This window comes from Diplotaxodon limnothrissa, linkage group LG11 (genome assembly GCF_057381915.1).
Source record: "Diplotaxodon limnothrissa isolate DT_005_m linkage group LG11, D_limnothrissa_male_GT1.1, whole genome shotgun sequence".
NCBI lineage: Eukaryota > Metazoa > Chordata > Actinopteri > Cichliformes > Cichlidae > Diplotaxodon > Diplotaxodon limnothrissa.
In genome coordinates, this window is record NC_140606.1 from 27,172,080 (window position 1) to 27,189,873 (window position 17,794).

The 17,794-nt window shown below is 40.2% G+C and overlaps 2 protein-coding genes across 2 annotated transcripts; both read left to right on the forward strand.

Moving 5' to 3' along the window:
• Nucleotides 1-337: 337 nt before the first annotated feature.
• On the forward strand, nt 338-10,632 carry tmc4 (transmembrane channel-like 4). Its single transcript, XM_085365566.1, has 16 exons — nt 338-389; nt 467-653; nt 4,074-4,216; nt 4,320-4,520; nt 5,058-5,131; nt 5,653-5,798; nt 6,011-6,161; nt 6,304-6,462; nt 6,541-6,698; nt 7,567-7,693; nt 8,194-8,291; nt 8,418-8,601; nt 8,695-8,825; nt 8,991-9,146; nt 9,253-9,331; nt 10,540-10,632. Exons 1-16 carry the CDS (start codon nt 338-340, stop codon nt 10,630-10,632), a joined length of 2,139 nt encoding a protein of 712 aa, XP_085221692.1.
• Nucleotides 10,633-10,991: 359 nt separating this feature from the next.
• Nucleotides 10,992-17,207, forward strand: leng1 (leukocyte receptor cluster (LRC) member 1). The gene is made up of 5 exons (XM_085365567.1): nt 10,992-11,150; nt 11,313-11,540; nt 13,573-13,761; nt 15,855-16,144; nt 16,280-17,207. Exons 2-5 carry the CDS (start codon nt 11,409-11,411, stop codon nt 16,497-16,499), a joined length of 831 nt encoding a protein of 276 aa, XP_085221693.1. The 5' UTR covers nt 10,992-11,150; nt 11,313-11,408; the 3' UTR covers nt 16,500-17,207.
• Nucleotides 17,208-17,794: the final 587 nt, after the last annotated feature.

Sequence of the window (17,794 nt, forward strand, 5' to 3'; positions counted from 1 at the left end):
GTTAAAATGCATTAATTTCCTCCCCTCTCCTGTAAAGTCAAAGACATTTATGATTTTCGCACTTCAAGACAAAATATCTGACATCCTTGTTTTCAGTGTGCTTTTCCCTTCTGGCTGGGTAAAGCTAACTCATTAGGTTGAAGCCAATAAGGAAGTGCATGTGCAGTCATTTACAAAGGGAGTAAAGTCCGTGAAAGGGGACAACAAGGAAGCAGGTCATGGATACGCAGATTATCCTCACAAGGAAGTGTTTCACTTATTTGTTTGAGTCTGGATTTGTTGTCAGTCAGCTATTAGATGTGATCGTAGAGGAAAACTGTTAACATTCGTCAGAGAGATGGCCGGTGAAATACAGAGACAAAACTCTCATATTTACAATTACATTGGAGGTGATCAGATTTACCTGCTCGTATTTGTTGTTTTGTTTTAAACTCTTAGACGATGTCTGAATGCCTTTCGCTCACAGGAAATGGTTATGACGGTGAGCAGCAGTCACTCAGGCGTCGGCAGGTTTCGTCTCCAGCTCCTGATCAGAGTTATCCTCACTTCAACTGGGACTCAACCCCCGAGGATGAAGATGAAGACAGCGATGGTGGACCCAAACGGGACATCAGGTGTATTCCCCTGCCCATGCACCTGAGAAGAACTATAAGGTATGAAACTTTCTACTGAATGTTTGGTGGTGACGTTTCAGTAATTCAGTGGAAAAACGGAGAAATAAAGAGAAAGTTAATGGAGAGCCCAGATTTGAGGTCATGGACTAAATTAATGCGAGTAAATTAATGACTAGAGTTTAAAGGTCAGGGAGTCAGCAGTGTATTGCTCGTAAATGATAGCATGTTCCCAAATTTAAACGCGGTCTTAAAGAATGAGTATGTGGCCGATATGAAGCAGAACATTCATCCTCTTACAAATGAAAAACATAATCACCCTTCATCATACACTGTGACTTATCTCACTGTGTTCTGTTACAATAGTATATATTGGACTTTATAACTTCACTTGTGCTTGGGTTTTAACTTTTAGCAGTATATGATAAAAACTTAAGTCATCTAAATAACATGAGTCTTGTAATGGAGCTGGGATAATGTCGATCTGCAAAACACACACAACATAATTTCCAAGTAGATTTCTGGAAGAAAAATCATTCAACGCATAGCTTCATTTAAACCCAATCAATTTCATTAGCTAGTTGTTATAGACAGCTGGTTGTTCATGTATATTAAACTGTACGTGTCTGCCTACAGTTACATCTAGAAACCTAAGGACATGGACACAGTTTGTGTAGGTTTCATAGGTTTCTACACCCTCACAGTGATTTCAAATCAAACAATCAAGACATGATTGAAGTGCAGACTTCCAGCTTTAATCAAGTGGACTTAACAAAAGAGTTGCACTAACTGTTTAGTAATTACAGCCATTTGTATACACAGTCACAGTAATTGCACAGTTGATTGATGAGCAGTTTCATGGCCAGGTGAGGCCTGTTCACTCACTGTTTGATTACAAATTAAGCAGATGAATGATAGTTAGAGTTGATTTCCAGTGTTCACCTTGTATTCAGTAGTCTTTTAATTGAATATATATAATGTTCTAAGAGATGTTGATACAGGCGGAGGCGGCAATAATTAGGCTGAAAATTCAAAATAACCTTTCAGAAAAATGAAATATACTTTAGAAGTCAGTAAACTGGTTCATTCCTAAAAAGAAGGATTGCATTGAGCAGCTCAGTAAAACCAAAAAGGCCTGAAAGAAAATATAGGCCAGCTTTTATTATTGTGGTTAAGAAGAAAACACCTTTATAATATCAGCTCTAGTAAAAACAACTTTTGAGGAGGTGTATCATTGTCAAAGTCCACAATCGTGAAACTTCTTCATGAGTGTAAATGCACAGGGTTTACTACAGGGTTCACACCACTGGTCACAAGGAAGAAGAAGGCGGTGGCCATCTATGGGAAAAAACTGTTTGGACAGATGAAACTGAGACGTATCAGAATGATGGGAAGAAAAAGGTTTGGAGAAGGAGAAAAACAGGTCATGTTTGGAGACAAACCACATTATCTGTCACACATGGTGGAGGAAATGTAGCATGCACAGGTATTGCTGCCAGTGGAACCAGTTCACTGGTGTTTATTTATGATGGGACCTCAGATAGAAAGTAGCAGGACCAACTGTGAAGTACAAAACTGTACTCTCTGCTCAAATTCAACAAAGTACTGCAAAACTGATCAGACTGTGTTTCACAGAACAAAAGGATAATCCTCCAAAGCAAACTGTAAAAGTACCCAAAGGTTTTCTCAAGGCAGAGAAATTGGATATCCTTCAATGGGCAAGTCAGTCACCTGATCTCAACCCAACAGATCAGCTTTTCAGATACTAAAGACAAAGTGGATTGAGAAAAACCCCTCAAACCAGCAGCAGCTGGAGGAGGCTGCAGTAAAAGCCTGGCAATCAGAATCAAAATACTTTATTGATCCCTTGGGGAAATTATGTTGGTTACAGCGCTCCAGTACAAACAATAACAAAATCAGGCAATACAAAAAGTAAGAAATAGCACAATATGTACAATATATACATATATATATATATAAGTCACTTACTAATAAATATCTGAATAAGAAAGAAGAGCAGAAGAGCAAAAAGGGTGTAGCTATTGCAGTACACAGTGTATCAGGTGGATGAGTTGTACAGGGAGATGGCAACAGGCAGGAATGATTTCATGTGTCGTTCAGTGGTGCTTTTTGGTAATCTCAGTCTTTCGCTGAACGTGCTCCTGTGGCTAGCTAGCATGGAGTGGGTGGGAGGAGTTATCCAACATTGTCTTTATCCTGGACAACATTCGCCTCTCCATCACCACCCTAAGAGAGCCCAGCTCCATCCCCACAACATTACTGGCCTTGCGGATCACTTTATTATTATATAGCATCAGCAACCCTCAACCTACTGCCCCAGCATGCAACCGCGTAGAGGATTGCACTGGCCACAACAGACTCATAGAAAATTCGGAGCATTGTCCGACAGATGTTGAAGGACCTCAGCCGCCTCAGAAAATAGAGTCGGCTCTGGCCTTTCCTGTAAAGTGCTGTGGTGTTTTTAGCCCAGTTCAGTTTATTGTCAATGTATACTCCGAGGTATTTATAGTCTTCGGTCTTTGCCAGGTTGAGCCTCAGATGATTCTGCTCATACCACGTGACAAATCAGTTAACCACAGCCCGGTACTCTGTCTTATCATCCCTGCCGATGCATCCAACCACCACAGAGTCATCAGAAAACTTCTGAAGATGGCAGGTCTCTGTGCAGTGGCTGAAGTCTGTGGTGTAGAGGGTGAAGAGGAAGAGGGAGAAGACAGTTCCTTGTGGTGCCCCTGTATTGCTGATTACCTTGTGGTCTTCCTGTTAGGTAATCAACAATCCAGGACACCAGAGAAGCATCCACCTGCATCACTGTTAGCTTATCACCCAGGAGGGTCGGCCTGATGGTGTTGAAAGCACTGGAAAAGTCAAAAAACATGACCCTCACAGTGCTCGCCGGCTGGTCCAGGTGGGTGTAGACATGATTGAGCAGAGAGATGATGGCGTCATCAGTTCCGAGACGGGGCTGGTAAGCAAATTGAAGGGGATCCTGATGTGACTCCTCAAGGGAAGAAACACAGCATTTGGTGATGTCCAAATACACTTCACGCAGTCGTTGACTGTAAAGGATTTAAAGGAGAATTAAAAAGCGATACTTACATTTAAAATTATGATTATGCAATACGTCTCTGAAAATACGTCTCTATTTATCAAAATGGCTTTAAATTCACAAACTGTCAATGAAAACATTTTTGATACAGCCCCTAAAGCTGAAAGCCTGCACTTCAGTCACATCTTGATTGATTTAAAATCCTCTGTGGTGATGTGCAGAGGCAGAATGACAAAAACTGCTTGTTAATGTATGTATATACTGTGTAAGTGCTATCTAATTCATGTTTATTTAATAATTCTCCTATATATAGTTTATTTTAAATTACTTGGTAATTGTGAGGGAATTTTGAGTTGTTGTAATATAATTTCTTTATTATTTGTCCTTCACAGGGAAGTGCAGCAAATGCGGTCGCCCGCGTTTTCCAGAGATGTGTCCTGGAGAGGGAGACAGATGCTGCGTAAACTCAGAAACAAATGCAAAGAATTTCTTTACTTTTTCTCATTGTGGAGGAAGTCAGTGCAAATGATTGGAGGTACACATGCAGTAAATTAATATAAAAGGACAATAAAGGAAGCAGCTCAGTCCCACGCATTAAGTTTACATTTGAAACAAACCATGTTTCTTTGTCCTCACAGGGAACTTTGGAGGTGGTGTCCAGTCTTACTTCGTGTTCCTTCGCTTCTTGGTGGTTCTGAATTTTGTGTCCTTCTTTCTGATTGCTGGGTTTGTCCTCATTCCCAGTGTTGTCTTCAGATCCACCAACCACCACCAACCAACCACCAACAGCACAGATATCCTCACTGTTAGCAATAACTTGAGTGAAACAAATTGCACCGGTGCGTCCTGTTTCTTCATTTCCTCCTTTTTTCCTTGTTACTCATCTTTTATCACATTTCTTCGTAATTACAACAGGAAGCCTTCTTGCACTTTGCTGCAACAGTTTCCAGGCAACAGCCCTGCATTTGTAGGAGTAAGAGTAGAGAGAGTGGTACCCCTTCTGTTTTCCCTTCAGAAATAAAATGTGGGCTGCTCACCTGTGGATGAGCAGAATATTTATACAAAATTCCACATCTGTGACATTCAAATATATACAAAAATGAGTTTATCCCTAATATCATTTATCATCTCCAGACCTGAAATAGCTTTACAGGATGATGTATGACTTTTCCAAATCCTTTGATTATTTTAAAGCCACATAAGAAACAGATCTTATTTAGACGTTAAATAGTTTCCACTGCAGCTGCATTGAATCTCCCGGTCTCTTTCTGTGTATTTAATTTATTTACAAATATCATAAATTCTTGAGGCAACAGCATGACCTTTATGTTCAGAGGAAGCCTTTTGTTTACTGTGTTTTATTTTTTCAAATCCAGCTAAATGCAAGGTGTATGAAGTTAAGAGCACAACGGAGATCTATCAGTACCTGCTCGACTTCCTTTCGGGAACGGTGAGACGTTGAGAGACTTGCAGAATGTATATAGACCTGCACTTTAGTTTGAGGCACTTTAGACTTTCATAGAATTGTCATTCCACTTTCATTCTGCAAAAAGGTGACACCGAGAACACATATAAGGTACAGCTGGAGTAATAATGTCTTTTTGTGTGTGGTGGTTTGAAAATAGAAAGTCACGGGTGTTACTGACACTATGTTGGCATGAGTATGAAAGTAAGGCAGCACACGCAGAACCACAACACTGAAACTAAAGCAGCTAGTTTGAATGAGCTGTGACTCATTTCAGGCTTTACACCTGTGCTTTTCTGCTGCACCTTGTCAAAGTGTTTTATGTGAATGACACTGGTTCATTTATGCTTTTAGGCTTCACGTTGGAGCTGAAGCCTACAATATAGGCCTAAATAATAAATCTAGCGATATATTGTAGTGAAGAAATTGCACAATTCTCCTGCTTTTATTCTCAGCCGGCAAAATGTAATTGCATCTTGAGCTGGATATTCTTCTCTCCTTTACAGGGTTTTATGGAGTATTCATACCTGTTTTATGGCTACTACAACATCACAGAGATGCCGAACAGGGACTTCTTCTACAACATCCCTCTTGCCTACATCCTCACTGCTGTCTTCTACTTTGCCTTTTGTCTCATCTGCATGATAACACGGTCAGTCCCACGACTGTAACGGCCAGGTTCTTGCTTAGACAGCAAAATTGGGTTTGTTTTACTGAATTCCTGGGGTCTGGAGACACTATAGTTCGTGTTAAACGGATGCATTATGTAAATAAAGGCTGTGTGTTTGCATGTTTAGCTTAGAGTCCTGAGTTCAGTCAGCCTGACTTCTGTCTGTATCCTTTTCACTGGCTGTTCACACACAGGATGGGGACTGCAGCTCGAGTTGCTGTGGCAACGGGAAGCAGCACTGGAGTGAGCAGTTACAGCATGATCGTGTTCACCGGATGGGACTATAGTTGCCTGGGAGACAGAGCTACCAAACTGAAGCAGAAAAACATCCTCTACCAGCTACAGGTCAGAAGGGATCTATCCTACTTAACAGGATGAAGTGCTGGAAAAGAGAAACGTGACCCACACGTGGCAGCTTTGCTCCACAGTTTCGTATACACGATGTGCCTTCAGGTGACCCCTCATTTCTCTTCTCTCCCTCGGCCAGGTGGATCTGGAGGAGGAGAGTCGAAAGAGACACAAGGCTGATCTGTCAACATCAAAAAAAGTGATTTTATACTCTCTGCGTGTTTTAATGACTTTTCTTTCACTTGGGTTCATTGGAGGAGCTTTCTACGGCATCTATGTGACCACACAGTTCAGCCAGGTAAACGATGTAAAAATAATGATGCCAACATGATCTTCTTGAAGCTCTGGGTGACCATCTCCCATTTCTGCTAAACAGAATAGGGCTGATGAGCAAGGGATCCTTGGCTTTATTATTCAGTATCTCCCGTCCATGGTCATCACTGCTGGAAACTTTGTGGTGCCTCTGCTGTGTGACAAGATCGCCTTAGTAGAGCAATACTCCCCCAGCACTACTATCATATTGGCTCTCTTAAGGTTTGTGAGAAAGAGATTATGTCACATGCATTTAATTTGTTTGTGTTTGTAATGCTTGAAAAAAAAAAAATCTGATCAGTCGCTCCAAGCCCATATCTTCTTATCACAAATACACAATGAGATATGACAAACTCCAGCAAATGTGGAAATTTTTATTGTAAATAAGAGAGTAAATGCAGAATTATAACACTATAACAACTATTGATAATAATGATGCTGCTGCACCTATTTTAAAAATTGACCAGAATATTAAACACAATAAATATTTTACTCACTTTAATCATAGTACTATAACTAGGCCCATAATTATCAAGACTGCCTAGCTTGCCAGGTTCATCCTTAACGACTGGCTCTAACAGAGCAGACAATAATGGGTCTAGTCACAAGCCATGGATCAAACAAACAGCAAAATGTTAAATGCCTGATGATAAATATGATCTAACCCACATGTTTTATTATCTGGCCACTATGGCTATACACAAGCTGCTATAATGCTTTTGCCATGATTCTCCAATATAGTGTGCAATACGAAGGAAATTATGCTGCAATCACCACCTTACCTGTTCTACAATTCAATTTCAGCTCAGGTTACTTCGTGTGGCACGTCCTTCAGTTTTAAAAAAAATACTAGCTCACCCTGGCTCCCACACAACTTACATCAGCTAAAACGTTGTTCATGGGGCCCTCAAGGTAAAATAAACACAAAAAACAGCTTAAAACCTTCCCTGCTTTAAACCTGGTCATTAGTTTTATGTAACAAACTTGTAAATATGGTAGTGTATCCTTATCTGTGTTGAGTTATCAAGTAAGATTAGTGTGAAATTAAAATTAGATGAATGAAAATGACCCATTTCTCTTCCACACCCAGGGCAGTGTTTCTGCGTCTGGTGAGTCTGGGCGTCCTCCTCTACACCCTGTGGAGTCAGATCACCTGCTACCCTAACGAGCTCAAAGGAAACTGTACACTGTGCGGGTACAACTACAAAGAATTCCAAGTAATTATATTACTGATCTTCATTTTCAGAGTGTAACAGCGCGGAGGGGGTCCTATATGACAGACCTTCTGTTGTTTGTGTTTAAGTTGTCTGTCATGAGAAAAAGCAGTGCTTTCAGTTTGTTGCTGGATCAAGACTTTGCTGGGTAAATTAAACAGGATCCCTTGAAGGCTTCGACGTGCAAAAGAAAAACTGACAGAATAATTGAACTGGAAACTCATTTACACTCCGTTTGTATTTTAAAAAGTCATAAACAATAATGGTAAAGCATGTCAGGTTTTTCAGTAAATATTTTTTGATCTCTTGGGGAGAACAGTAGCAGCTCTGCGACTGCCTCGTTCCGCTGACGGAGGCTTGAGTAAAATACAAAACGCGCTCTTTAACAGCTGCTATAACAGCCTGTGTGTGCAGACAAAGAGGTTAACACAACAGTAACATCAGCTTTGAATATATTCAGCATGTCCACACTGAAAGACAATCTTATCTTTTCTTATTGGTAGTGCTGGGAAACACGTGTGGGGCAGGAAATGTACAAGCTCACAATGTTTGACCTCCTCATCACCGTTGCTGTTTTTCTGCTGGTTGAATTTCCACGCAGGTACTTTTTATAGCATAAAGATATGAGTCGTATTAATGCACATCATGCAAATGCATGCTGTATATTTGAATACTGGTCAATCAGTCTTGTGTTCAGCTATGTAGTGTTTTTTTGTGTATGTGGTAGGCTTGTGGTGGATAACTGTTCCTGTAAGCCTGTTCAGTGGGTGGGGCGGCAGGAGTTTGTGGTTCCCTCCAATGTGCTTGGCCTGGTTTATGGTCAGACTGTGGTCTGGGTGGGAGCTCTTTTTTGCCCTCTGCTGCCCGCCATCAACACCTTGAAGTTTGTCATCCTGTTTTACTGCAAGAAGGTGAGGCTCTAGCTTTAACACCGCCAACACGTCACACATTGCTTGGTGATTGTGTCCCTAATCCACTATTAAATTGCCACTTTCCCCCCGCAGATAACACTCTTCCAAAACTGTCGGCCAGCGCTGAGGACGTTTCGTTCTACCACCTCCACCTTCTTTTTTCTGGTGGTGCTCCTGTTTGGATGGGGTTTGGCAACAGTTGTCTTGATTTACAGTCTTTCTGAGTGAGTGTTTCATACTTACCTGTAACAGTTGCAACACAACTGCTTTTTCTGCATCACTGTAAGAAAACTTGCTGTCTTGCTATACTTGCTATAAACTTTGCATGAAAACATTTTTCATGTTATTTAACATTGCTGAGGACAAGTGTGTCCCTCTTCCTCAAACAGGATCCGTCCGTCTTACGGTTGTGGTCCTTTCCACTCATCCAGTACCATGTGGTCAACTGTTCCAGACTCATTCAACAATCTCTCTAACGTCACACAGGAGTTTCTCTTCTTCGTCGGCTCCCAGGCGTTCTCCATCCCTCTTTTTGCATTAGCAATGTGCGTGAACTCTCAGTATGCTATTTGTGTAATGATGACCTGCATATTAAATAGTCCTTACTGTGCATTTCATGGAGTAATATTATGTCTCTCTTCTCCCTGGCAGTGTGGTGATGTGCTATGTCGTAGCTTTAGCAACTGTCTATGGGAGAAGCATTGCACTGCTAAAAGCTCAGCTTAAACTGGTAAACTGCTTTATTATTATTACTATTATTATTATTAGATAAAGTCATGTACTTAAGGAAAAAGCCAAAGAAGGAAAGTAAATACACCCTCTTTCAATTGTTCAGGACATAGTAACAAAAAAAATCATCTGGTCCTTATCAGACTCTAACATGATGTATTACACCATGTGATTACTTAACAAAAATTATGCCAAAATGCAGAAGCGCTGTGTGACAAACTAGGTACAACTAGGTACACTTCCTGATTCAGTAGCTGTTAGAACTGTATGACTTTATTAGTCTCTCACATTGTTATGAAGGAATTTTGGCCCACCACAGCTTTTCAATATGTTTAAGGTTAGGAATTTGACTGGACAATTGCAGCACCTTGACTCTTTTCTTTGTCAACCATTCAGTTATAGATTTGCTGCTGTTCTTGGGATCACTGTCCTGCTGCATGACCCAAATTCAGCCAAGCTTTAGCTGTCAGACAGATGGTCTCATAGTTGACTCTAGAATACTTTGGTATACAGAGGAGTTTAAGGTTGACTCAATCACTGCAAAGTGCTCAGGTCCAGTGGGTGCAAATAACAAGCACAAATCATTACCCCTCCAGCACCGTGCTGGACAGTTGGTTTGAAATGTTTGTGCTGATATGCTGTGCCTGGTTTTCACCAAACATGATGCTACACATTATGGTCAAGGATCGCCACTTTGGTCTAAACTGAACAAAGGACATTGTTTCAGAAGTCTTAAGGTTTGTTTAGACTTAAGCTGTGTTGCCATGATTTACAGTAAATAGGCTTTCTCCTGGCAACCTTTCCAAACGAGCCAGTCTTTTTAAACTGTACTGTCAGTTTTCTACAACTGCTTCTGCATCATGTTTCAGTATTTGTTACAAAATGAAACAGTCTAATATATAATAACTTTCTGCTTGTGTGTATTTACATTAACTTCATTTTAAAACCTGCCGAGGATTAATATCATGTGTTGATAGGTAAAATCTTGGAATTCAAAGAGGATGCATTCACAGGCACTTTACAACAACTACACACAGTCCAGTCCAAATATACAAACCTATCTGCGTTAATTACCTTACAGTTTATAATGACCCTACAGTCCCGAAATTAAATGGTGATCTTTTATATACGTCATTAGGCTTCACTTTGAAACAGTAAGTTAAATGGTTTCCTGATTCTCACATGGACTTATGAGTTTTTGGTTTACAGGAGAGCCGTGACAAACAGTTCCTGATCAAGCAGATTGAGAGCCTGAGTCGGCAAGCTCATATACCGACACATCATGCAGGAGTACAAGATTGAACACGACATATGGGCAAGGATCTACCGTCTTGAAAACAACATAATAAGACTTGTTTTTATGTTTATAATTTAATGCAGGCTAGGTTTTACCACACACGTCTGCACGAAGATAACTGTATTAAAAGTTGTGATTTTTTTTAAAGGAATACATAAAGAAGGAGAATTAAAACTTTATCGTTATTAGAGTATAACATTTCCACTATGTAAATAGATTAGTGCCTTTTCTGTCTGTCCTTCAAAGCAGATATTCTTTTCTTTACATAATAAAATAAAATGAGAAACATAACAGCCCCCTCTGCTGTCGCCATTGTGTTATTGCTTCAACATGGAGCTACTGTTTACTTCCTGTTTGGGTCTGCCTGTTCCTGTGAGGTCCTGCTACCTGTCCAACAAGAACAATTCTTCACTCAACAAGTTGGTGACAGTGCCTGGGCCCTGTTTTAGAGAGTAAAATGTTAAAAAAAATATTGCTAAATTGGCGGAAATGTGATATCTATGCGTGGTGCTGAGTCCTTAAGGTAAAGTAGATGTGGAAAGTAGCAAACATCGGCTAACATTATCTCGTTAGCTCTGCCTCTTGGGAGGTCAAAGCTGCAAATATAAAGTTTGTTTTTGTATATTTATATATTTTTATTCTATTTTCCGCTTTGGGGCATTGACGCATTTCCTTCCACAACTAGCGGCTTTATTTGGGGGAACTTATTCACGTTTTCCTTCCACTTTTGCCGCTGCTAGCCGACTGCTAACCTATAGTAGTAACAGTCGCCAAGGGAACAATGAACATCCTTCCGAAGAAGAGCTGGCATGTCCGCAACAAAGACAACGTCGCTCGAGTGCGGAGGGACGAGGCCCAGGCAGCAGAGGAGGAGCGCGAGGCCAAGCGTCGCGTGGAACGCGCGGAGCAAGAGGTGACTCCGGGTGGATGACCGTGGCGTGCTGTTACTGTACATACTTTTTGCTCTGTTTCCCATGTAGTTTGAGCAGGATACCTCAAATTCAAACCAGATATGATCAGAAGCAAGGTTACTAACTTGAACAACATAAAAAAAAGTACTCATTTATAATAAAAGTATACAGTAAATGTCCTTTTTCAGTAGGGCCTACCTGAGATGCTCTTAGTCCAACCCTAGTTACAAAAAAGTTAGAATACTGTGTAAAGTGTTGCTGAAAACAGTGAGGATTTTTAAATTAAGTAAACCTAAATATACCTTGAAGCACTGATGGTACCTTTCCAGATTTGCAAGCTGCCAGTTCCATAGGCACTAATGCACACGTTGTACCTTGAGAAACAGTTTCTACTGTGCCTCAGTCCATTTTGAATAGGCTTTGGCCCAGAGAAGGCAGCGTTTTTGTATCATGTTCACATATGGCTACTTTGAAGTGTAACAGTAATTTCTGAAAGTGTTCCTGAACCCATGCAGTGACTCCATGACAGAATCCTGCCTATTTTTACTGCACTGTTGCCTGTGTTGCCAAAAATCACAGGCATCTAGTATTGATATTCAAAGTCTTTGTAACTTTACATTTAGGAGCTTTATGCTGAAATTGGTACACAACTTGTAGACACAGTTTTTGCATATCCAGTCATGTTACTGAGCGGTTGGCAGTTAACTTAGTTGCAAAATATTCCTCTAGCTGTTTCCTTTTAGTTAAGCTTACTTTTCCAGCCTTTTGTTACCACTGTCCCAACTTTTTGAGATCTGTTGCTGCCAACAAAATCATTTAAAACATTGGTTATAAACAACAATAACAGTTGTGAATAAAAATTGCAAAATGCAAATTAAGGCATTCTCTTTTTAATCTACATTTTGCACAATAAATAAATATGTAGAATATTAAAGCTTTTTATAATGGGATGGAAATCTAAAAAATAAATATATTAAAAAGGCAGAATTATTTTGAAATCAAATGTATTACAGAAAAGTTACCCAAAAACAACAATGTCAGTACTGTACATTAAAGTAAAGGACAGGAAACGTGAGATGACATTGAAGTAGCTCAGTATCACAGGGGGTAAAATGTAGTGGGCCGTGCAGAGCCGGAATAAAATGTTATCATGCGAGAACAGATTGTTCTCTGCTACACTTATGTGTTGCATTGCAGAGATTATTAGGGTTTTACTGTATTTAAAGAAGCTTTGAGCCCATCAGTGAGGGGGTTTTTTGCCATCCACTGTCACTAAAAATATTTTTAACCATTTTATTTAACTTATTAAAGCTTAAAATAAATTTTTGTTGATCAAATAGACAAAATGTATTGGAAAACATATAGACCTTTGATACGTTAAGTAACCCAGATGTCCAGAACCCCTTAAAAGGCCCACACTGAGACAGGAAACACCCTGTTTTTATGAAACAACAGAGTGAAAGCAGACTAAATATTAGCAACCACGTATGCATTATAATAGGTAGAGTGTAAGCATCAGATATTGTCCTTGTTGACTGCTGATTAGCATTGTTTCTCTGATGTGTCAGCTAACTTTTGTGCTGACTAAATGTTCAAACGGTGTAGTGATCTTTTCTTTATTTCCCCTGCCAAAAAAGGGTGGATAGTTAATGGTAAAAATATGTAATATACTAATTAAAAAACAAACAAGTTGTTATTTTAAACATCAGTATTGGTCCAGAGTTTTGCAATCACTGCATCCCTAATAGATCTCTCACTAGTGCACGCCTATCCTCTACAATTGTAAAAAACAACACATTTACTGTTGTATGCTGTCTTTTGTTAATATTTAAAAAAAAAAACAACACCTGGAAATCAATGCTAACATTTCCTGTGTGTTACTATTCAGATTGCTGTAAATGTACTGTACGTCTCTAAATTGGCACCAGTAGAAAACTTAAGTATTTATGATTTGAGTTTAGTTTTTTATTATGAAGGTTAAATAAGCTTTGCCGTGCCCATGAATGTCCTTTAATTGTTGTTCATTGTTTACAGGCACGTACAGAGTATCTGAGAAGGAAAGCCCGAGCTGCTCTTCAGCCAACAGGAGGAAGCAGAGATGATGGTGATGAGGAACAGGGTGGAGGAAGTGGAGCTCTGGAGCATCTCAATCTTTTCCCCCTGGAGGAGTCCTCGGAGAAGAAGGGGAATGAGGAGTATCTCAGGGAAAAGAAAGAAGAAAAGGTGTCCGTGCTGCTGCTTCTGTCAGTCTTCTCTTTCATGCTTTTCTTTTGCTCTGACGTAGCAGCTGAATGATAGCAAAGCTTTTGCAAGTTTGGTACCACATCTGGGTTCAGTGTCCTGCATGGTCTGTGGTTGCAGGTCCAGTGCTGAATACCATTTACATTTTCATTTTTTCCATTAAAAACCTTTAGTAGTTAGGAGTGGATCTGCAAAATCTTGCTTTTCAGCTCAGTCACAAAAATGCTAAATGCTTTGTATGTTTTTGAAATGTTGCCAGAGAAAAGATGATTCTTATCTAATCTCATCATTAGTGGGTGTAGTTTTCTCAGATGTCATTTGAGTGGTTTGTTATCACCACACTTTAAAAAGCAATGCAATCAGTTTAAATTTTTGTCTTGTTGTCATCATACCTGCTATTCTATTCTGCAGCCCAGTGCCAGTATGTATGCATGCAGCGTAAATAGATGCAGCATGAGACGGGTGGGAAATTAATTCAGACAGACAATATAAATACAAGTTAAAGCCCGTGGATGTGATCAAGGCTTTCCAATCACAGGTCAGAAAATGCCAAAATGCTGCTGATGGCAAAGCAGAGGCACTTTAGTACCATTTACATTTATTTAATGATTTGCTGAAGTATATTAGTTTATTGTGTGTCCTGTTTTAATAGCAGAGAATATCCATAACAGTTGTTGTGTTTTAGTTAATTAAAATTTTTTGCTTCAGTAAATTCAGAACTCAACAGGAAGTTGAATTTTTGAAGTGGTGTGGTGGGAAACACCTTGGTGCATAATGAGATACGCTACACTCAGGCTACGTCCACACTAATGCGTTGTCGTTTGAAAACGCATTGTTTTCTCTCTGTTTCGGCCTCCTGTCCACACTGAGACAGCGTTTTTGCTGATGGAAAACGCAGCATTTTGAAAATGCTCTCAAAAACATTTCTGGTTTCCTTGGTAACCTTTCATGTATATACATATGTGTATATGCACTACTTCCAAACACTTTGTATAAGCACTTTCTTTCTTTCAAGAACACCTACTAATTGTATGTCACGTTGCTGTATTGAGTGTTTGGATTTCAAAAGGGATATTGTCAGCCACGATTTATCACCTAATGCTGATTTCCTGTTGCCACTAGCTGTCGCGCTGACTTTGTGTAGATGTCTCCAGACTCGCTTCCAGGACGTCAAGCTCAGGACAGAGTGGACAGTGTACATTTGAGTTATAAGAGCTTTTTGTGGCAACTAATCAAAATTTGCTGAGCTGACATGGACGCACCAGACAACACAAACTCAAAAACTTCTTAGTTTGGCATTGCCAAGGTCTTTAGATTAAAGTTCTCTAAGAGGAGTTTGATAAAGTGTACTGCCTGAAAAAAAGCATTTTACATTTAAAACACTGGACTTCCTGTTGGGTTTAGAGCATGTCTCCAAGAGGCTTTTTTTCTAAATATTGCAGGTTTAAGTCAGGCTACAGAATTTCATACATGTAAGTGAAACTTGTTATTGTTTTTTTTATATGTAGCACCAGAAACTATTTTTCCCACACCCACAGGCCAAACCTACAAAATACAAAAACTTTTACCAGTTTCGTACCTTTCAAACTTTCCTACCCCATCAACAACTTCCTGTTTTAACAATATGAAGCTAAGATAGAGACCAATCAAAAAGCAGTTCATCTGCTCTTCTAGACCTTTTCGACTTTAGCTTGGAATACGGTCGAGAGTATCAGGTCGCATTTTTTCCCACTGTTTTCCTTTATCACACAACAAGAAATAGTTTGCTTTTGACATCTTCCCACTGCTGGTTTTATGTGAGGGAGCTGCTCAAATAGCACACAGCATGCGGCACACATGATGCCTCAGACAGTTAGCTCTGCTATTTGCACTTAGGAACAAGTACTATGGAGCTCGTGGAAGGTTAAAGACAGGTTAATGTCCCGTCTGGCTACTCAGATATTTACATTCTCCTATCTGTTGGGCATTGTATAAACAAAACAAACACATGTATAAACAAAAAGTGTGCTACAGTAATGAAAAAAATAACACAAAATATTTGTTTTCTGTTGTTGTTTTTGTGGGGGGGTTTCTAGGAGAAGCAGGAAAGAGCCATTGGCTTACTGGTGTCATTGGGACCCCAGCCGGGGTCTGAGGTCACGCCGTGGTATCTGAAAAGCAGCAAAGACAAAGAGGAGAGCAAAGAAAAAGAAAAGAGAAAAGGGATAAGTGAAGAGGAGAGAGAGAAGAAGGATCGTAGACTGAAGGATAGTTTGGATCCTTTGAAAGATATGAAGAAAGCTCTCGGAGAGAAAGACAGAACGGAGCACAAGAGCAAGAAAAAGGAAAAAAGAGACAAAGGGGAAAAGAGGAGCAGCGGCGAGAGGTAAGAATACCAGTATTGATTGTCTGGAAGTTTTATCCCCCTTAGTATTTTACTGGGGCTCAAGTCAAATTAAAGCGATCTTGTGGTGAATATCAAAGCAGGTCGGTAACAAAATGCCTGTCTGGTCTCTTCCAGCTCGATAGAAAGGTTACGTGCTGAGCGTTTACAGAGGGAGGCTGAGGAAAGGAGGAGAGCCCAGGCACTTCTGGAGCAGAGGAGCGGCAAAGGAAAGGAGCCTGGGAGGGAAGTGAGCGAGAGGGAGAGGCCTTACAACAGCGCATACTTCCCAGAACTAGCCCGAAAGCGACAAAGGCGGGACCGGGAGAGCTGGAGAGATGAGATTTTAAAATCCTGAGCTCTCTTTGCTGTTTACAGACTCCAAATAAAGACGTTCACAGGACGGCGTCACTGTGAACTCACTATGATACAAACAGAAAGTCTGAGCCTTCAGCGTTGTGATCGTTTATTTTTATTTATTATTTGTTACTCGCATGAGGGGCAGAGGTCAAATTTATCTGCAGAGTTTTACCCATGAACACATCAGCAGGGCAGATGGCCCATCACAGGGGGCTTGATGCTCAGCACGCCAGCAAAGACAGCGCTGTGTGAACAGCTGTTAGCAGGACATATACAGTAACAATCTAAAGAGTCTGTTAATCTAAAAACATTTACATTAAATCGTCTTCTGCGATGGTTTGAGTTACTAGTTTTAGGCCATTTCCATACATGCATGCATCCACCTCCTGCAGGTCTTCTGAGGGAGAGACTGAGACATTCCCAAACCAGAGAAAGAGGGATATAATGATTTAATTTCTCCAGCATACTCTGGGTCAAACCCAAGGTTTGCTCTTGGTAGGACATGTCCAAAACATTTAACCTAGGAGGCATCATATTCAGATGACCGATCCACCTCAGCAGGCTCCTTTAGATGTGGAGGAGTAGCGGCTGTGCTCAGAGTACTTCCAGAATGACAGAGCTCCTCACCCTGACTCTAAAGAAGCGCTTCAGAGGAAGATCATCTCCACGGCTCGTATCTTCGACAACTCTTCTCTTCACCGATCCAAATCCCTTATAATGTATGATTATCAAATATAAACAAAAATCATAATTAATATTTTCAGTATTCTGTGACACTGCTGGTTTAAAGAAACACTGTAAATGTCAATGGCAACAATAAAAGTATTATTATTTCCAGGAAAAAGCTCTCTCTCTACTCATCTTTGAGGCGAACTGACCGTTTCTCTATTTTGTGTATGTGTTTAATGTATATCATGCATCACTCACAGAAAAAGAAAAAGCACAGGTAGAACTGTTGAAATTACTGACGACTGCTTCAGTTTCGGGGTCATGCCGCTGTGCTGACTCACACTCACAGTTTACAGGATGCTCGAATAGAGCAGAGCCATCGCTAACGTTCATAGTAACACTCGTGCTTTTCCTAATAGGAGAACACGGCTGTGAAAAAATGACCTTTTGTGTGTGTGACGGTGACCAGAACAAAGGATTTGAGATTTTACAGGCATATGCTGTGGAAATGTACCCACCCTGCAATGCAAAACTACTTTTATAGGTGATATAGCTAGTTTGTGGTGGCATATGTGCTGGCTCTTTTTGATAAGTTTATTAGGCTTAGATTGGCTGTAATAACCT